At 35.9% G+C, this 22,808-nt stretch overlaps 1 protein-coding gene across 1 annotated transcript in view; it reads left to right on the top strand.

Annotated features, from left to right (window-relative positions):
• Nucleotides 1–22,808, top strand: part of NBEA (neurobeachin) — a 707,336-nt gene that overhangs the window by 383,996 nt on the left and 300,532 nt on the right. The window contains exons 36-37 of the mRNA XM_019653151.1: nt 9,154–9,262; nt 12,580–12,746. Of these exons, the coding sequence (XP_019508696.1) occupies nt 9,154–9,262; nt 12,580–12,746 (276 nt within the window). The remainder of the gene's footprint in view (nt 1–9,153; nt 9,263–12,579; nt 12,747–22,808) is intronic.

Raw genomic sequence — 22,808 nt, 5'->3', positions numbered from 1 at the left:
ATTACATCATGAGCAAGAGGTGTTTATCCCAAGAATTCAATGTTGGTTTAATATTCAAAATTATTCATGAATGAAATACATCATATCAACACACTAAAAAAGAAAATAATATATATGGATATTTCACTAGATGTAGTAAAAACATTTAAAAAATTCAACATCTATTCATGAGAAAAATTCTCAGTAAACTAAAAATGAAACTCCCTTGGTGTGATAAATGGTATCTACAAAAATGTGTAGCTAACATTTTTCTTAATGGTGAAAGACTAAATACTTTTCCCCTAGATCAAAAACAAGGCGAGGGTGTTCTCACTCACCACTTGTGTTCAACATTGGGCCGGGCTGGAGGTCTTACCCAGTTCAATTAGGAAAGTAGAAAATTCTCAGGTGTCTGAAAAAATGGTACTAGAACTAATAAGTGAATTTAGCAAAGTCACAGGATAAAAGATCATTATTTAAAAGTTAATTACAGTAACATGTTTATATGTGAAATATTGGAAATTTAAATTAAAAAATAAAGTAATTATAATAGTATCAAAAACTTGAAATACTTAAGGGATGTACTAAATAAAATATGTGAAAAACCTGTACAATAAAAACTACAAGATGTTTCTGTGAAAAATTTAAAAATAAATAAATACAGAAATATACTGTGTTCATGGATCAGAAGACCCAACATGGTTAAAGTTTTAGTTCTCTCCAAATTGATGTGTAAAGTCAAATCTAATCAAAATTCCAGCAGGCTTTTTTGGTTTGGGTAGAAATTAAAAAGTAATTTTCAAATGTATGTGAAAATACAATAAACTTTTGATAACAAAAACAAATTGAAAAAGAATAGAGTTGGAGGATTGTTGTAAAGATAGACAGATGGATCAATGGAAGGCAGGAAAGAAGATCTTACAACTCAATAATAAAAATTATTCAGTTCAAATTGGGCAAATGATTTGAACAGACACTGCACCGAAGAAAATATACAGATGACCAGCACATGAAAAGATGCTCCCCATAATTATTCACTTGGGAAATTCAAATTTAAATCACAGGTAGCATTATGTACCTACTGTAGTGGATATAATTAAATAGATGGTGATACTAAGTATTGGTGAGCATGTGGAGCCACTGGAATACTGGTGATTTACTGGTGATGGTGCCAAATGGTACGTCCACTTGGAAAACAGTTTGTCAGCATCTTATAAAGCTAAACATACAGTTAACATTTAACTCAGTAATTTCAAGCCTAGATGTTTTCCCAAGAGAAATAAATAAATATAGGTCCACACTAAGAGCTATGTGAATGTTTATAGCAGCTTTATTCACAAGAGCCAAAGACTGGAAATAACCCAAATGTTCATCAGCTGGTAAATGGATAAAGTAATTATGATATATCATCATATAGACTACCACTCAGCAATATGAAGATATGAGCTACTGATACACACGACATCTGTGGAACTTAAAAGGATTGTGTGAAGCTAAAGAAGTCAGACAATAAAGACATACTATGTGATTCCATTTATGTGGCATTACATTTTAATAAACTTCCTAGGAGAAAACATAGATAGTAACTTCCTTGACCTAGGTCTCAGCAATGATGTTTTTAAATCTGACTAAAAGCAAGAGCAAAAATAAGCAAGTGGGACTACATCATACTGAAAAGATTCTGCACAGCCAGGGAAACCATCAGCAAAATGAAAAGATAACTTTCTGAATGGGGGAAACCGTTTGCAAATCATGTATCTCTGATAAGGGGCTAATATGCAAAATATATAAAGAACTCATGGAACTCAACAGCAAAAAACAAACAATTTCATTTGAAAATGGACAGAAGATTTGAATAGACATTTTTCCAAAGAGACATACAGCTATCCAAGAGGTACCTGAAAAGATGCTCAACATCACAGTAACCATCAGTAAAATGCACATCAAAACCACAGTGAGATACAACCTCACACCTGTTAGAATGGCCATCATCAAAAAAAGGAGAGATAACATGTTAGCGAGGATGTGGAGAAAAGGGAACCCTTGTGCATTGTTTGTGGGAATGTAAATTGGTGCAGCCGCTATGGGAAATAGTATAGAGGTTCTTCAGAATATTTTTAAAAAGAACTACCATATGATCCAGCAATTTTACTTCTCAGTATTTATCCGAAGAAAACAAACACTAACTCGAAAAGATAGCTGCGCCCCCATATTCATTGCAGCATCATTTACAATAGCCAAGATATGTAAACAGCCTAAATGTCCACTGATGGATCAGTGTGTGTGTGTGTGTGTGTGTGTGTGTGTGTGTGTACACACAATGGAATATTATTCAGCCATAAAAAGAATGAAATCTTGCCATTTGCAACAACATGAATGGACCTAGAGAGCATTATGCTGTGTGAAATAAGTCAGACAGAGAAAGACAAATAATGTGTGGTCTCTCCTAAATGTAGAATATAAAAAAGAAGAAAGCAATAAGACCAAGCTCATATATACAGAGAAAAGATTGGTGGTTGCCAGAGGTGGGGAGGTGAGTGAAATGGGTGAAGAGGGTTTAAGGTAAAAATTTTTTAAAAATGTTTATTAAACATGTAGATGCTGTGGCCTCATCTGAAACTCATCGACTCAGAATCTTAGGTTGGACTGGGACATCACCGTTTGTAATATGTCCTGCAAGTGATCATGGTCTTTATTGTACACCAGAATTTGAGAACTGTTGTGCTTAATTCACTCATCTTAGCAGCCATGTAAAATTATCAACATCTTTACCCACAGCTCTCAACGTAAACATAGTAATAAACTGTCAGTTTTTTTCTATGCTGCTCTAAGTATAACTATTAAGTTCATGATAGATTAATGTAACAATCTGCTTTATATATTTGACATTATGAGATTTATTTGAAGACACAAATAGAAGTATTTAGTATTTTAAGAGAATAACTAGTCTTCATATATATATATATATATATATATATATATATATACACACACATATATACATATGTATATACATATATACACACATATGCATACATATATGTGTGTGTATACACACACACACATATATATATATATTTATATATATGGTAGCCTTATATGTAGATTTCTAAGTCTCTAGGGTCTATTTTTCCATCTTCCCTTCTTTAGCACCAGTAGACTCAGAAGTTTCTACATAGACCACACTATGCCCCAGTTTTCTAACCTTTGTATTTCACAGCTCATGAAATTGAGTAAATTGAGTCATGCTTCAAAACAAGAGTTTGATTAGTATCACAGTTCAAAACTAATACGCAAATTACAAATCTAAGGTATGAATTTGAAGAAATGCTTTGAAACCCCAGCTCCATATAGCTAAATATCAATTTCTGTCATCTGTTTTTTTCTTCTAATGAGTATAATGATAACCAGTGTATCAATGTGTACAATTTTTGTGTGCTTAGTATATGTCAAAGACTTTACAAATAATCGCTTAGTTGCTCCTAACAGCCATATGATGTAATTGTTTTTCCTTTTTAAAGGAAATTTATTTTTGGGTAATGCAGGAAAGTTAGTGTCAGATACTTTTCAGGGTAACAAGGCATTTGTTCTGTTTTCATCAGGTGAAGACATGTTGGCATTAAATTGGATCATGAACTAGTAGATCCAAAAGCTTGTAAATATTTTCCAAAGCAAAAAAATTTTAAACTAAAAATATTTTTAAATAAAAATTGTATGTTTTTCCACATTTTTAAAAACTCTATTAAAGTACTATGCACTGGAAGAAACTGAACTTCTCCAATCCAGCCAGACTCTATCTCCCTTGCAGTGTCACCAGAAACTCTCTGCTTTCCTTTTGAATGACACTGAGGGATTACACCTGCTCCTGCACTGTGCACAGCCACTTGACTTCCAATCAGTCTGTCTTCTTGACTAAATAAATTGGAATCTTAAAATATAATCTTACAGTTTGGGCATTTACTCTTTCCTCCGGTTTATAGGACTTCTGAAATAGTAATCAAGAAACTAAAACTCCGATACAGGGAAAATTATTTGTCCAAGTCATATATTAAAAGGCAGAACCTTAATACAAACGAGTCCTGCCTTTTATCCCCTCATTCATCTGCTGGTGATGGAAGACTAATTTGAATTCTCCTGTTGCCTTTCTATTGATTTTTTTTTCTTTCATCAAATTATGGAAGTTATGTATATTTAAAATCCAGACTCAAAATCTCGGCTCAAAAACAAGCAATTTATATTATAACAAACTGCATAAGATTGTATCCTTCCTAAAACATCAGTACTTGTCTTGCTGGTGTCTATTCTGTTGGAAATACAATGCTTTGTTTTGTGTCCTGACTTCTTTCCTATATCCATAACAACCCTATTTTACAGTAGAACAGGAATGAATATGATTCCCGTTCTATTTCCTTTTTCAATTTCCTTTGAAAAATAAACTTACAGTAGATGCTGAAGACCACTTCATTCCCTTCCTATGCTGTATAGATACTGTGAAGAGGAAAGTGTTCTGTAACCGATATTCCTGAGTTATCTCATATTTTTATTTTTATTTGCCTCATTTTCTGTGTTAAATGTCTCATAGAATTTCATAATGTGAAGAAACTACCCTATTATTAAAAGCCAGTATGTTCTTTGCCCTCCTTCCAACATTTATGCAGCCAATTTATCCATTTAGCCTTATAATATGGATGAGTTCATACTTTATGATAGGTACTGTGCAAATCATACTGGATGCACAGGTGAATCAGCATTATAACTTATTTAAAGAACCTCACAGTCTGAGAGACTTGTTAAAAAGAAAAGAAGGAAACACAATAGACAATGCAATAAATATTGTGATTCCCAGAACATTTGAGAAATTGTGAGATCTTTTGGCTCCATTGGGAGGAGGGAATGACAGAAGTTGCAGGAAGAAGAAATGCCACAAATAAAGGCGAGGGATAGCGTGACTCAGTAACGGAACTGAAAGGCTTTTCTAGAACATAGAGTATGTATGATCAAGTGGCTGCAGAGAAGGTCAGAGAGTAAACAGACATCTACATCAAATATGTTTGACTGTTGTCTGTTGTAAGTATTCACTGAAGAAATTTAATTTTAAGTAACACTAATGTTAAAGTGACAAATATGTTGGAAGGACGAAAGATTTGGAGGAGACAGAAAAATTAGGGGGCTGTTGTAACCCAAATAAAAGAGGATTGAGGCTTAAATTAAAGCAGTGTTAGTGGAATGAATAAACATTCAAATATATTAAGGAGGTAAAATTGACAAAACTTGATGATTAATTTAGTATAGAACTATTTAAAAGTCACATTTCAATGGACTGAAAGTCAATAGGAACTTTTATCAAAGCAGCATTTACTCAGTGATCAGAGGTTACCTTCTGGTGCCTTCCGACACTACATTCATTCAGACCTTACATGGAGTATGATCTTTGAGGCAACATGGGTCTTATAAATGGTTTAGGAGTTCCCTTAAGGCAGCTGTGCTGTTGGGATTTTAAACCTTGGGCCAAAAATTAAGTAAAGAATCTAGCCGAGGACTTTCAAGTTAAGCCAACATCCTTAAGAGAGGATGAAGTGGTTCTTATGGGGTCTCCCTAATATCAGCAGAAATAAAAGCAAACATACCTACATTACGTCCTTTGGACTCCCGCAGATTAAAACCACAAATGATGTAACAATCAAAGATGACTATGAGATTGAAAGTCATTTTCAATAAAAAAAACCCCAAAAATTAGATCTCCATCGACTGTGACAATTAGGATAGTGAAATAGAGGAAATACACACAAAGTTGAATGAATAAGATCATCAAAATGAACAGGAAGATTTTGAAAACTGAAACTTGTAGAATTTTAAAGTATAATTTGGAAAAATAGTCCATCTATTGATGATTCATCAGATTAAACAAAGTTGGAGAGATTTAGTGACTTGGAACATATATTTTTAAAAATTTATCTAGAATGCAGAGGGAGAAAGAGATGAAAAATGAAAGCAGTTTTAAGAGCTATGGAAGTGGAATGAGAATGTTTAATTTACAAATCAATAGAATTAAAAAAGCAAAGGATACAGAGTATATGAAATATTTTAACAGATGATTGTTATGAATATTTAAGAACTGATTGAGGGCTGGCCGAGTGGCACATTGGTTAAGAGCTAGCTTGGGATGCCAGAGGACCCCGGTTCGGATCCCACAGATGAGGGCCAGTGACACTGTCCTCTACAGCTAAGATGCTGAACAACAGCTCAACCTGGAGCTGGGCTGCCCTGAGTTGCCAGCGATGGCATAGGCTGCAGCCCCTGCTGCAGTGGGTTGCCTGGGCTACCGTGTGTAGCCAGCAGCCAGCATAAGCGGCCAGCAGCCGCTGTGAGCAGCCGTCCAGAGGCCGGCGACTGATCTGCCTCGCCCGGGAAGAGCGCAATGATGGTGCCAACTTGGGCCAGTGAAGCAACATCCTCCACAACTAGACTGAAGAACAAAAGGACAGTAAGTTGTCTGTTCCCCTTCCCCCAATTCCCCAGCGCTGTTTCCATCCCCTAATTCCCCAATAAAAAAAATCTTAAAAAAAAAAGAACTGATTGAAACCAAAACATGAACATAGAAGTACAGGAATCAAAATGTACCTCAGTAGGATAAATAAAAAGAAACCCATGAAAAGGATAACTATTGGATTGTTTTGTACACTTGAAACTAATAATAATAATAAAAAAACCCCATGCTAGATGCATGGTACTGGCATTGTAGAACACCAAAGATAAAGAGATAGAAGTACTCATAAAGAAATAACGAGTATCCACAAAAAGAGGTATAGGTAAAGGAACTGAAATTATTTCATAATTTTGCACTTTCATAAAAACCCAGAAGGTCTTAAAATTAACTTTCAAATATCCTGTGATTTTTTTTAAACAGAGTAATTGCTTATTGTGAAAGAAAATATTTTAAAAGATGTGAAAAAGCCTAGTCATTGTTTTTAATTAGCCAAATGAAATGAATTAGTTAGAATGTCCACAGAAGGATAGCAGAAATAAACACAATTAAAAGGTTTTACTTTAAAAAATATTGTTGATTAATAACATTATGATAATTATTTTAAAACTTAATGATCTGGGACAAGGAACTTAATTTTTCTGAGCTGTGGTTTCTTATTCTTAAAAATGAAAATAACGATCTATATCTCTGAGGACTCTTGTGAGGATGAAGTATAATGTATAAACTATGTTACTACCTAGCTCTCCATAAACAGTTTGGTGATAGTTTTTATGGTCAGTATTATCATCATCATCATCATCATCATCATCATCATCATCATCATCATTATCATCATTGTGTGGCTTAAACCAACTGCCATTTTTTTTTTTTTTACTCTCTCATGAGTCTCATTGACTGGGCTTAGCAAAACAATTCATTTGCTCCCTGTAGAGTTGTCTGGGGCTGCCTAACCTGGGAGGCTGGTTATGGGCTGGTAGCTCATCCAGGTCTGGTAGCCTGAGCACCTCTGTTCTTGAGTTTCTCCACATGCTGTGAGCATCTCTTAGCATTGCAACAGATTCTATAAGAGACAGTTCCAAGAAAGAAGGCAAAAGCTGCAAGGTACCTCATACCCTAGCCTCAAAAGTCACATAGCATCACTTCTGTTGTATTCTGTTGGTCATAAGGAGGTCCCTGGGCAGCCCTAAGGGGAATGGAAAAAGATTCCTCTTTTTGATGGAGCAGTGACAAAATCACACTCCAAAAGAGCATGTGGGATGGGAGTTATTGTTGCAACCATCTTTGGAAATAACCTCTGTCCATGCTGTGTAGACATGAAAGGATCTCCAAGATACACTGCTAAGGGAGAAAAGCTAGATAGAGAAAACCGTATAATATACTAATATCAGTGTAACAAAGTGGTGAAAAACAATATAATTGTATTTTCTTATGTATATTTTAAAAATCACTGAAAACATGTAAGAAACCCATAACAGTGGGTGCCTACTGAGGTTGGAAATCAAGCGGAAAGGGGATCTTGTGAGAGGCTGCTCACTGTGTATCTTACAATACAAAAAAAGACAATTTGAATATATAAATAAATAACTTTTCTTGTTAAAAAACATTTGCTCCATGTTTGCATTTTTATTGAATTTATTGGGGTGACACTGATTAATAAAATTGTATAGGTTTCAAATCTGTAATCATCTATATATTGTATTGTGTGTTCACCACTGAAAGTAAAATCTCCTTCCATCACCATAGGTTTGACCCCCTTTGTCCTCTTCTTCCCTATTCCCCCATTACCCTCTGGTAACCACTAAACTGTTGTCTGTGTCTATGAGTTTTTGTTTGTCTCTTTGTCTTGTTCATTTGTTGCTTTCAGTTTTATATCCCACATCTGAGTGAAGTCATATGGTTCTTGACTTTTTCTGTGTGACTTATTTTGCTTAGGATGATAATCTCAGGATCCATCCATGTGGTCACAGATGGTAGTATTTCATCTTTTCTTCTGGCTGAGTAGTATTCCATTGTATGTATGTACCACATCTTGCGTTAGTGATATAGCAGTGAGCATAGCTGCCTCCCATGTTTGCATTTCTTAAACTTTGTTTCACTGTAGTTCCATCTTAGAATTTAGAATTTTAACATTTTAATTAATTTTTTATGCCATTTAGTCATATCATGTGTATTAATTAAATAATCCAATCTATAGATTCCTTAATATATGGTCATCTAGCACTCGTGTGAAAATTTACTTCCAAGATAGTGAATTCTGTTGTTTTAACCATTTTAAAACATTCCATCAAAAATCCTTTATTTTTATTTCATTAACTGACTTTATTGAATTAAGTGAATGATTTGTTCACAAGACACTGTATTTATTTTTTGTTTGTTTGTTTGTTTGTTAGCTGAGCCATCCTGCCACCTGTTGGCAGCTAAGCAGCAGCTCAGCTCGGGCCGGGACTTGAACCGCTGTTGCTCAGTGTGCGAGCTCTTAGCCAACTGAGCCACTTGGCCAGCCCCAAGACACTATATTTAATAGAGGCATTGCTATAACAGTTTTATGGCATATTTCTGTATTTTATAATGTCGCTTTCTCTGAAATTTATACATATTTAATATTTGCAGTACAGAAGTTTGATTATTGAAAAAGTTGGATTAACCAGAGCTATTAATAATAATTACAAAAGTATTTTTCTTTTCAGATTACTATGCCATGCAATGAAGGACCACATAGTTCGTGTTGCAAATGAAGCAGAGTTCATTTTGAACAGACAGAGAGCCGAGGATGTACATAAGCATGCAGAGTTTGAGGTAAGGTTTGGGGAAAACATTAGAGTCTGTCTGTCTGTTATCAGCCAGCTGTCACCAATGGTAACCTTACAGTAAAAGGGGTTTTTTTTAGAGGAAAATTTTACTGAAGGCATTTCAGTTCTTTAGTAAATGTCAAACCCAGAACACAAGTTTATTTTCACCTTATTTACAACATGAAGAGATCCCTCCTGCGCTGTGACTAACCATTTGGTAACAAGAAATAAAATTTTATAAGGCAATCACTTTAGTAATTTTTAAGCTAGCAGAACTTACATACAATTAGATATGGGTATATAAGCAGTTATATAAGGAAACTCAGTTTTGCCAGACATTCAGTAATTCATTATTTATTAAAGTATCCATCTTTAGAATAGCCATAGATAATTTTAGTTTATATTTCATTTTTATAATTGATATTTTATTGACAATTGAAGCACATATATGGAAATATAATAGTTTTAAAATTATTGTAAGTTCCTTGAATAAAGAACAAATTAACTATAGCTTCTATTTTATATGCAAATATTAAAGAATATTGAAGCACTATATATTTCATAGTAATCATTTTTTAATTTAAAATATTTTTTGTTTTTCTAGCATGTCAATAATTGTTCACCATTACTTGTATTGCCTCAATTCAACAGATATCCTGATTTCAGTGTTTTAAATATATCAACTACTTCAGTTCATTCAATTTACAAAACAAAATTGGTTTCAGAAATATTTAGGTGATCTGGTGTTTGGCTTAGGTTAGACTGTCAGTGGCCTTGAAAATTATAAATAACTCACTAATTTATTCCCCTGATGCAACACGTGAACAAGTATTGTGTGGTGGGAATGCAGAGTCCGAGATTTCCGTTTTGATAGGGTTTTTATCTCAGTAAACCAGCTCTCTTAGTCGTGCAAGTCGATGTCCTAAGCCTAGTGATCTCTGACCTGGCTAGCTGAGAAGCATGAGACAGGGAAATGACTCTAGGCACTTACCAGTAATTTCTGCTTCATTTGTCAGATGACACAGCACACAGTTGTTATATGGGATTGCAACAACCTTATTTTGAAGAGTACCAAATGTTTTAAACTTTGATGAAAGTACATTGACAATTAAGTGTTGGTCAAAGTGAAGTTTCATATCACCTCAACAATGAATAACGTTTGGCTATTTATCAGGGTATCATGCCATAATCTGGATGACAAGAAAAGACTGAGTTACCTGTTCTTTGAAGAATATGTTTAGGTATAAGATATGTCAGAACAACAATAAGAATATTCATTTAATTTTTTACTTCTGTTAGTAAATAAGATTTGGAATATTAACTGAATTCCCGGCAGGATCACTTTTGACTCAATTATATTTCTACTAAGAAAATCAAGATATTTTTTGAGGATATAAGCAAATCAATATGTGTCATGTGAAAACACTTAAAATGGATTTTAAGCAGCTAGATATTAATTACCACCTTCAACACATGTTTAACCCAGCAAAGTATAAATTTTAAACCTTTTTTTCATTATTGTGCCCCTAAGGAATCTTTTTACAGTTTTTGTCCTAATTGTTCCCCAGTAAAATTTTATTACTACCAATATGCTACATATCTGTTTGTGTACTATATAAACCTCTGAGCTTTATACGTAAAAAGGGTAAGACTTTTTTCACATACCCCCAACACCAATTTTCACCCCCGTGGGGATGAGATTACTCCTATTGAAGATGCATGGCCAAAGGTGATAAGAAGCTATGAAGGGGGGATATGAAGACTCAGTGATTTTTAAACTATATATACATAAAATCCTAATGGCAATCTAAGTTTGAGAGCGTTATCATTGTTACTTAATGAATATATATATTGTTTTTAACCCAAATGTTTGAATTTGTTCATTTTAGGTTAGAGCTATATTACAATAGTAAATGCATTTATTGTGTGTGTGTGCATGTGTGTGTGTGTGTGTGTGTTTCACACAAAACCATTTTTAAATTGTAAAAGATTTTATAAAAATCATGACATTCTACTAGAACTTTCTGAGGAATTTATCTCCCATATAAACCTGTAATCAAGAGAAAAAGTATATTTAATTTGAGATAACTACTTCACAGTTTTTTCAGTTAACCAATGTAATTGTTAAGGAAGAAAAATGAAAATTTAATTTTACTCTCCAATGAGCTAATGAAATATTAACCTCATTATGGAGGCAGATCATTGTACTAATTGGTGATTCCCTATACAAAAAGATAAATTGGAAAATGAATTAATCCTTCTTAGATTACTGTAGGGTTATTTCCTGAAAGAGATGAGTTGTGGTAGTAGTCTATATCAATAGATAGATGGGAGGGACATGTTTAAATACCTTCCATGAAACAGATTTTTACATAGTAATGATGAATGTGAACTAGTTATATGTATTTTTTCAGATGTATGAGATTTTTTTTCTTCCTAGTTATATGACTCATATTACATACTTGTTAATGTTAAAATTTATAGTCAACCCACTCTATATAAAAATCATTATATAAAAAAAGAAACATGATTAAAAATGGTCATGTTTATGTTCATATTGAACCTTTTGATGCACAATGAGATTGATTGAACTATGTTACTAATAGCAGTGAGCATGAATGCAGATAGCTGACAGGACAACTGATTATTGGAAAATATAAGAATAAGATGGTGCTTATTACGAGAACCTTTGAACACGTTAAATTGTACAGCTGAGAGAGATTGTAGAGAACATCTTCTCTTAGCTCCTCATTCTACAAATATAAAACTGAGTACAATGGGAAAAAAATCATTTTAATAAAGTGTGAAACAAAATCCAGGTTCAAAGTCCTAAACCATTGCTTTTTTTTACACAATATTGACATTTATGAAATGGAAAACTTTAAATTAAAAAGCAAGTTTATTTTACCTATATATAATTTTCAGGAACATAACTCTTATTTTAAGTAAGATATGTACTATATTGATTAAAATAATCAGTCGACTTACATTTTTAACACATTGATTTTGTTTCAAAAATGATTATTTTTGGAATATATTAAAATCAAAATTTCAGAATTGGAAGAAACTGTAAAAGTTATTAATGACTTTATATAACATTAGCCAAATTATTTTATATGTACTTTATGTATAAATACATAGAAACACATGTACAAGTGTGAAAGGTTACTATATGTATTCTTGAGAATAAACTTTCAAAGATTACATTATCTGAGTTTTGAAAGTGAATTGTTATCTTTTAACTTAAGGTTAGATATCATTCCTTACTTATGCACAGTGGAAGTTACACATTAATCATCATGCATGATTTGTATTTCCTTATAGTCACAGTGTGCCCAATATGCTGCTGACAGAAGAGAGGAGGAAAAGATGTGTGACCATCTAATTAGTGCTGCCAAACATCGAGACCACGTTACAGCAAATCAGCTGAAACAGAAGATCCTTAATATTCTCACAAATAAGCATGGTGCCTGGGGAGCAGTTTCTCATAGGTGAGTGATAACAGATTACAAGTAAATGATAATTCATAGGCTAATTCTAAGAGTTAGAAGTGGAAAAGGACTAAATTTTTAAATTATTTAGAAAATATGATTTAAAGTATAAAAAATTACTAGAATTCTTTTTTTTTTTTGGTATCTTCAGTAATGCCTCTTTAGAATGATTTTGGAGAAAATATCAACTTTTAAAAGTGGCTCCAATAGAAGTTATTTCTAATTTATAATTACCGTATTTGCCGGCGTATAAGACGATTTTTTGGCCCTGAAAAATATGCCTCCAAGTGGGGGGTCGTCTTATACGCCAGGTACACTTCAGATAGACTGCCCATAGTGCTTGCCCCTTGCCATAGTGGCCTCCCGATGCCCGCCCACTTCATTCCACATACCGTTCAGGCATCAGCAGCGCTGCTGGGTGTATGCTCGGCTGTTATGCGATTTTGCTGTTATGCGATTTTACCACACTCGCAAAATCGCACACAGCCGACCATATAACAAACTCTGTATTTTGAGTGGAAATGTTAGGGGGTCGTCTTATACGCCGAGTTGTCTTATACGCCGGCAAATACGGTATATGTAATGATACAAAATTTGTTTAGGCAACTAATTTAATCTAAGAGTCAAATCTCCCTTCTTATTAAATTTATATCATTCTTAGTTTTCTTACATACAAGTAATAATAATATGAGCATTTACTGTGGAGAGGTAATACATTCTTTTTAAAATTTTCCCTCCATAGTACAATTAAACCAACATTGGTTGTTTATAAATTACAAATGTTCTCTTCTCTAAAGTTTTGTGGGCATAAATTTTTTTCCTCTGCACAATGAAGTTTTCTAGAAAAATAGTAGTAAAGGATGTCACTATGTTTAGATTGTTAATGTTATTCATTTTTATATCTTCATTTTATTTGATCCCATTAGATGTTTTTGTTAATTGCCTATATGGCAGAGGTTAGGGGTTGGTTAATTGGGGACAGAACACTACCATGAAGAATTCTGGTAGAAGCTATCCTGTTGGGGAAGAACATTTGAATATGATCAGGATAGTATTCGACCAACTGTCCTGAGATTTCAAGTGTAAGACAGATTTAAGAAAACTGCGTTATTCTTGAATTTAAAGTAATATCATAACATGATGTCTTTAAAAATAGTCAATACTTGATATTTGTTTCTTATAATAATACTACTATGGCATCTAACATTTTCCAAATATTTATTGTTTGTTAAGCCAATACTAAGACATTCACAAGGATTGTTTTATTTAACCTTCTGAACATCTGTATTAAGTTTAATACTAAAATTTTCTACATATTACAATGGACAAACTAAAAAATTCAGAGGTTACATAATATGTACATAGTATCACACAGCTTGTACAAGTAGAGGCAGAGTCTGTCAGTCAGGTTTCTTCAGAGAAACACAGAAACAGAACCAATAAAATGTATGTGAGACACAGATAAAGACAGATTTATTTGAAAAAATCGACTCATGTGATTGTGGGGGCTGGCAAGCCTGACATCTGTAGGGCAAGCTGGCAGGCTGGAAACTTGGGCAGGGTTTCTGTTGCAGGCTTGAGACAGAATTCCTTCTTCAGGAAACCCCAGTCTTTTCTTCACCTGATTGGATGAAGCCCACCCACATTATTGAGAATAATACCTTTTACTTAAAGTCAATTGATTGTAGTTGTGAATTACATATACCATATATTTCATAGCAAGGCCTAGACTGGTATTTGACCAAACAACTCAACACCATGGCCCAGCCAAGATGACACTTAAAATTCAACCATCATACAGAGTAACAATAATGTGAACATTTTGCCCAGCTATAGACATTGTCTCTCCTTTTGTGTTATCTAAATGGAATTTATCTACTTAAGTTATATATAGTCAGGACTATAACATTATACTGCTAGTAGTTCAGCTTGTATGATTCAGCATATTGTCTTAAATGTATAAACCTGTATATGGTTTGTGTTTTAATATTTCACCATGTAATTAAAATACAACTAAAGGACAGTGACCTTTAGCGTGTTGGTCACATGGTAACATATCAGATGCATTGTCTGCTCTGCTTACCCTTTATGATATCTCATTAGATTGACAGAAAGACTGGCAGTAGGACCCTTCAGAAGAGCAGGTATCTTCTGTCCTTTCCTGCATATTAATTCCCAGTGCTGACTAACTGAAAAACACAATATTTCTATTATCATCCTTTCTTAAGGGGGTCACTGAACTTTAAATCTTTAAGGATGTGTTGTGTTCTCTATAATCTTCCTGAGTAGTTGATTTTCTAGAAAGGCACAGTCGTTTGGACCACTTCTCTTTTGTGTATCACTTTTCTGTAGTCCAGATCGCTTCCTTCTCCTTAGACCTGTATATACATCTGTGTACTTGGCATCTGACATTTGGATATCTGTTAGTTATGTCACACTTAGGATGACAAAACTGAGTTCCTAGCTTTTCTCTAAAAGCAGTTTGTCTCCATCTCAGCCAAGGGGAGCTGCAGTCTTACAGATGCGCCAGCCATGAATGTTGCTCTTATCTTAAGCACTCTTCATACATCCAGCATTGAGCCCCTCAGCAAATCCTGTTGTCTCTGTCATAAAATGTATCCAGCATTTGACCACTTCTCACCATTACCTTTGATGTCACCTGATCCTAGGCGCCACCATGTCTCACTTACTGCATCAGCATTTTCAGTAGTTGTCCTGCTTCTGCCCTTGACCTTCTAAAATCCATTCTCAACACAACAGTATGATTGATTCTTATTTAAGTATCCTTTTGTTCATTGGCTCATAAACCTCCAGAGCTGTACTATGCAAGATGGTAACCACAAGTCATATGTGGCTATTCAAATTTGATTAATGAAAATTAAGTTTAATTTAAAATTCAGTGCCTTGGTTGCAGGAGACACACTCAAGTACTCAATAGCCACATGTGGCTGGTGTCACCATTAGACAGCACAAAACATTTTCTTCATGTCACAAAATCCTATCTGTACAATGCTGCTCCAAAAGCTTCCCATATCACGGAGACAAAACAAAATAAAACATACAGTGACCTACAAGGACAAAGAAGTGTGCTGTTTTTGACAGAATGGTCAGAGAATTCTACTCTGATGAGGAACCACTTGAGCAAAGGCCTATCTGTGCATTTCAAGCAGAGGGAACAACATGCAAAAGAAAGAGGTGCGTACGCTGTTCACAAAATAGTCAGAGAAGCCAGTTTGGCCGCAGCAGAGTGAGTGAGTGAGAGGTGGGTGCGAAGGTGCGTGATCTGGCCTTTGTGAATTCTTGAACCTCCGCTCCTATGACTTGCCCTGGTTCTTGTTCCAGGCGTTGTGGCTCCCTGGCTATGCTTCAAGCCTGCTGGCATGGCTTACATGGAATGCTTTCTCCAAAAAAATCCATGTGGCTAGCGAGCTCTCCCACTTTCTTCAGGCTTCAATTCACATGGACTTTCTCAAAAAAGCTTTCTGTAGCCACTTTGTCTAAAACTCTACTTCTTTCCCCAAACATTTTACATTGCATTTTGCTGCTTTATTTTCAGCATTTATTACTATCTACTGTATAGTATATTTTATTTATTTAGAAGTTTTGTTTTTTGTTTCCCATCAAAATACAAACTCCATAATAGAAGGGATTTTGATCTCTTTTTGTCCACAGTGCATCTCTAATACGTAGAATAATGTCTGATGCATAGTAGGTGCTAAATAAGTGTTTTTGAATAAATTAAATGAATACCCGGCGTATACCTTTTTTTACAGTGATGATACTTATGATAGAATAGAAAAATGAAGTCTATTCTTAGGGACAGTTTTATATTTTAAATGAAATAATGTTATTAAATGAAAAAAAGTACTTATCCCTGCATGCAGACAAAGCTCAAGCTCATCTGGAAAGACGATGAGCAGCTCCTACTTCCTTGGATTATTTAAATGGTAAAATGAAATATTATATGCAAAATGCTTAACACAATATCTGACACAGAGTAGATGTCTCACATTTGTTAGTCTCTTTTTCTGTTAGCTCTTTGCAAAGAGCCTTTTTTTTTAGACTTTATATTATATATTTAGAGCAGTTTTAGGTTTGTAACTAAATTGAGGGGAAGGAAAAAGATTTGTCTTATATCCCCTCCCCACACCCATGCATAGCCTCCCTGATTATCAGTGTCACTCACCAGAATGGTACCATTTCTTGCTAAGAATTAAGCTGCACTGACACATGATGATCACCCAAAGCCCATAGTCTACTTAGGGTTCAGTGTTGGTTTTGTATATCCTGTCAGCTTGGACAAATGTATAATGACATATGTCCATCATTATAATACCATGCAGAGTATTTTCGTTGCCCTAAAGATCCTCTGTGCTCTGCGTATTCATCAGTCCCCTCACCTTCACTCCGGCAACTAACCACTGATCTTTATTGATTCCATGGTGTGCCTTTTCCAGAATGTCATCTAGTGGATGGAATCATATAGTCTATATTTTTTTCAGAGTGACTTTTTTCACTAAGTATAAGTAATACACAATTAAGGTTCCTCCATAATTTTTCATGCTTGGTAGCTTCTTTTGTTTTAGCAGTGAGTAGTTTTCCGTTGCCTGGATGGACCACAGTTTATTTATCCATTCACCTGCTGAAGGACATCCTGGTTGTTTCCAGGTTATGGTATTTATGAATAAAGCTGCTGTAAACATCCATGTGAAGGTTTTTGTGTGGACATAGTTTTTAACTCGTTTGGGGAGTATGTAACTCCTAGGAGTTTGACTGCTGGATTTTTATGGGAAGAGTATGTTTAGTTTTCTAAGAAACTGCCAGACTGCCTTCCAAAGTTGCTGTGCCGTTTTGTGTTCCTACCAGCAATGAATGCGAGTTCCTGTTGCTCCACATCCTCACCAGCATTTGGCGTAGTCGGTGTTCTGGATTTTGGTCATTCTGATAGCTCTGTTGTACTAGCTCACTGTTGTTGTAAGTTACATTTCCCTGATGACATATGATGTGGAGCACCTTCTCATGGGCTTATTTTCTATCTGTGTGTCTTCTTTGATGCAGTATCTGTTAAGGTCTTTCGCCTGTTTTTTTTAAACAGGTTGTTTGATTTCTTATTGTTGAGTTTCAAAAGTTCTTTGTATATTTTTGATAACAGTCTTTTATCAGATTGTGTCTTTTGCAAATATTTTGTCCCAGTCTATGGCTTATCTTTCATTCTCTTGACTCTGTCTTTTGTACAGAAGTTTTTAATTTTAATGAAACTCAGCTTATGTATTATTTCTTTCATAGATAGTATCTCTGGTGTTGTATCTTAAAAGGCATCGCCATACCCAAATCATCTAGGTTTTCTCCTATGTTATCTAAGAACTTTATGGTTTTGCATTTTACATTTGGTCTGTGATCCATTTTGAGTTAATTTTTATAAAGGGTGTAAAATCTGTCTCTAGATGTTTTATTTATTTATTTATTTATTTATTTATTTATTTATTTGCATGTGAATCCAATTGTTATGGCACCATTTGTGGAAAAGACTATCTTTACTCCATTGTATTGCCTTTGCTCCTTTGTCGGTGATCACTTAACTCTATAGGGGTCTATTTCTGGGCCCCTGTTCTGTTCTATTGACTTATTGGTCCATTCTTTTGCCAGCAACATGTTGTCTTGGTTACTGTAGTTTTATAGTAGTTATTGAAGCTGGTAGTGTCAGTCCTCCAACTTAGTTCTTCTCCTTCTAAACAGCCTTTTTAAAAAAAGATTTGTATTGAAAAGTATAGCTAACATACAATATTACATCAGTTTCAGGTGTACACCATAGTTGTTCAACATTTACATACCTAAACACGTGATCACCGTAAGTCCAGCAACCACCTGACACCACACTGTGCTATCACAATAATTGACTATATTCCCCATGCTGCACATTTCCTTCCCGGGACTTACTTGTTTTATACCTGGAAATCTGAACATCTTATTCCCCTTCACCTTTTTCACTGCTTTTTAAATTTTTCAACTACAGTTAAAATTCAATATTATTTTGTATTTCAGTAGTACAGCATAGTGATTCGACATTTATATACTTTAAGAAGTGATCCCCCTGCCTAGTCTAGTACCCATCTGATACCATACACAGTTATTATTACCATATTATTGACTATATTCCTTATGTTTTGCTTTACATCCCGATGACTATTTTGTAACTACCAGTTTGTACTTATCTTAATCCCTTCACCTTTTTCACCCTGTCCCCCAACTCTCCTCCCATCTTATCACCCCAACAAATCTAGAATCCATCTGATACCATAGGCATAACAATATTATTTGATTATATTCCTTCAGCTATACCCTACATCCACATGACTATAACAGCCAATTTGTATTTCTTAATCTATTTCCATTTTTCACCCACCCCCTAAACCCCCTTCCCATCTGGCAACCATCAAAATGTTCTCTGTCTATGAGTTTGTATGTTTTGTTTGTTTATTTTATTTTTTAGATTCCATATATAAGTGAAATCACATTGCACCTGTCTTTCTCTGTCTGACACTCCACTCAGCATAATACCCTCCAGGTCCATCCATGCTGCAGCAGATGGCGAGAACCCATTCCCTTCTATGGCCAAGAAATATTCCATTATATATATGTACCAGATATGTAACTATTGCCATTTATTATTCATCTTTTTTTTTCTCCCATCTTAAAGAAGTCCCTTTAACATGCCTTGTAATACTGGTTTGGTGGTGATGAACTCTTTTAGCTTTTTCCTGTCTGGGAAGTGCTTTATCTGTTTTTCGATTTTAAACGATAGTCTTGCTGGGTAGAGTAGTTTTGGTTGTAGATCCTTGGTGTTCATCACTTTGAATATTTTGTTCCAATCCCTCCTGGCCTGCAAAGTTTCTGTTGAGAAATCAGCTGATAGTCTCATGGGGGCTCCCTTATAAATTACTATTTGCCTTTCTCATGCTGCTTTTATGATTCTCCCTTTGTCTTTAACCTTTGCTGTTTTAATTGTAATGTGTCTTGGTGTGGGCCTGTTTGGATTCATCTTGTTTGGGACTCTCTGCGCTTGCTTGTCTTGTATGTCTATTTCCTTTGCCAGGTTAGGGAAGTTTTCAGTCATTATTTCTTCATATAGGTTCTCAATCCCTTGCTTTCTCTCTTCTCCTTCTGGTACCCCTGTGATGCTAATGCATTACACTTGATGCTGTCCCAGAGGCCTCTTACCTAGCCTCATTTTTTTTTAATTCTTTTTTCTTTCACTGTTCCGATTGGGTGTTTTCTGCTACCTTGTCTTCAAAATCATTGATTTGATCTCTGCTTCATCTAGTCTGCTAGTGATTCCTTCTGGTGCATTCTTCATTTCAGTTATTGTGTTCTTCATTTCAGACTGGTCCTTTTCAAAAAAAAAAAAAAAACAAGAAAAGGGCTGGCCGAGTGGCTCAGTTGGTTAAGAACTCGCTCAAGAGTTTGAGCTCTGAGCAACAGCGGTTCGAGTCCACCCCGATCTGAGCAGCCGCTGAGCTGCCATCAGGTAGCAGGATGGCTCAGCTAAAAAAACAAAAAACAAAAACAAAAACAAAAACAGACTGGTCCTTTTCTATGGTTTCTATGACCTTTTTTTATGCTTGCTTTCTCTTTGTTGAAGTCCTCACTAAGTTCCTTGAACATGCTTGTCACCAGTGTTTTGAACCCTGTATCTGGTAAGTTGCTTGCCTGCATTTCGTTTAGTTCTTTTTTTGGAGTTTTTTCCTGCTCTTTCATTTGGGGCGTATATCTTTGTTTCTTCATTGTGTCTTTCTCTCTGTTTGTTTCTCTGTATTAGGTAAATCTGCTACATCTTTTGCCAGGTAACCTTATGTAGTAGGTGCCCTATGAGGCCCTGACACAGGCCCCTGGTCACCTGAGTCAGGTGCTCCTGGAGTGTCCCTTGTTTGGGTTATATGTGCCCTCCTGTTATATTTGAGCCTGATTGCTACTGGCATGTCAGTGGGTGGGATTGATCCTCAGGCTGACTGGCTGTGGGGTTTGACCACATCCACAGCTTATGGGCTGCTGTGCTGGGAGGCTTACCACAGGGAGTGGGATTTGCCCCAGCGGGCTCGGTGCCTATTGAGACCGCCCTTTGGGTGTGCCGCTTGTGGGGCTAATTGGGTGGTGCTCTGCTGTGGTCTGAACACAAGCTCCAAGTATGTTGGTTCTGGTACCTCTTTGGAGGGGCTGTGGTACAGGCCCAGATCACCCACTGCCTGTGACTGGCCAGGGAGTACCTGGTACAAGCGATAGAGTGAGCCACAGTTGCTTGTTGCCTATGCTGTACCTGCAGGCATGTGAGAGAGGCCACGGTGTGAACTGAAAATGACTGCCACCTGCACCGGGGTTGGAGTATCTCCGCAAAAACCCAGGGCACACCAAGGCCTGCTGCCACCTGCCGCCCGCAGCTGATTGCCCCATCTGTAAGGTTCAGCTGCAGATAAAGGCTCCAGTGGTTTGAAGTTGTGGGGCGGGGCTGCGGAGCTCACCAGGCCAATCAGATCAGATTTGGCCATAGTGGGGTCGAGCTCAGCACAGGAAAGATGGTACCTGCCTGCTCTCTGCAAGGGAAGAGGAACTCACAGAGGGATTTTGCCAAATGTCCCCAGGCCTCCCCAAAAGCCACACACCTCAGTCTGTGGCTGTATGCCTCTGATGCTCCCTGAAGCACCTGTCCCTCCGCCGGAGCTCAGGGTGAATGCCTGTGGGCGAATCTGTGCTGGGGCCCTTTAAGAGGAGTTTTGGGTTTCCTGCAGCCTTCCATCCTACCTGGACAGACTGTTTGTCACAGGCAGAAGCTGCGGGGGCTCCTCTTCTCATCACCAGTACTTTTGGCTGGGGAGCCTGGTGTGGGGCTGGGGCCCCTCACTCCTCCAAAGGAGGGAACCCCTGGGCGAGATATCCCTCCCAATTTTCATCCGCCATACAGAGATCTGGGGCCACCCTGTTTCACGTCTCTGCTGCATGTGGCTTCTTCTTTATATCCTTAGTTATAAAATTTCTGTTCAGCTAGACTTCAGATGGTTCTCCAGGTTGACTGTTCTATAATCTAGCTGTAATTTTAATGTGATCATGGAAGGAGGCAAGCACAGTGTGTATCTACTCCACCATCTTGGATTGTTCCCCAGTAACTCCAAAGACCCTTTTTAAAGTAATTTTTCATACCATTTAGTCACCCTGAAACTTGCAATATATAATTATAATTTATTGATTTTATTCATTTAATGAAGAGATAATTCTTAAGCTTCTATTTGTGCTAGCATAGTGGTGAGCAAAACAGACTTGCTTCCTGCCTCACATAGTTTATAGTCTAGTAAAAGAGACTGATATTAAACAAATACTTACAGGAATAAAAGATATAGATACAACCTTTGACAAATACTAGGAAAGAAAAATATAGGGTCCTCTGAAGGCGAGAGTATAACAGAGGATCTTCATTATACATTAGGGAGTCAGGGGAGACTTCTTTAAAGAACTGTTTAAGCTAAGTACTAAAGGGATAAGCAAGAAATCATCAGGAAAAGGTGGGGTGTAAAACATTCAGGAGAGAAGTATTACGAAGACTCAGAGTTTAGAAATAATAAAATAAACAGATAGGAGGCTAGTATGTCTACAGATTATTGAGCAGTAGGGGTAGTGGCTTGAGATGAGGCTGGAGATGAGCCAAATGAGCCAGTAAAGATTTGTGACTTTATCCTAAGTAATGTGAAAAGTAGTGAAGGGTATTGAGCAAAAGAGTAACATGATCTGATTTATGATTAAAAAGATCAGTCTGGCTGCTTCATGAAGGAATATACTGGAAGAATAGGGAAGTATGGTCACCCTGTTTATAGCCAAGTTCAAATATCACCATTTCTGTAGTAGTCTCTGGCTTTTTCTATCTTTTATAAACTTACCTCCTCATATTTTGTTATCTGTAGCCATTGTCTGTGATATATATCACTTGATGTTTTATAGCTGTGTGCATGTGCCTGTTTCTTTCAATAGATTGGTAGCTTTCTAAGTGGAGGAATTGAATAGCACATATATTTATATCCA

This window comes from Hipposideros armiger, unplaced genomic scaffold (genome assembly GCF_001890085.2).
Source record: "Hipposideros armiger isolate ML-2016 unplaced genomic scaffold, ASM189008v1 scaffold_198, whole genome shotgun sequence".
In the NCBI taxonomy this organism is placed as follows: Eukaryota; Metazoa; Chordata; class Mammalia; order Chiroptera; family Hipposideridae; genus Hipposideros; species Hipposideros armiger.
Note: the sequence above shows the minus strand (reverse complement) of the source record. Positions and strands in the feature narration are given on the sequence as shown.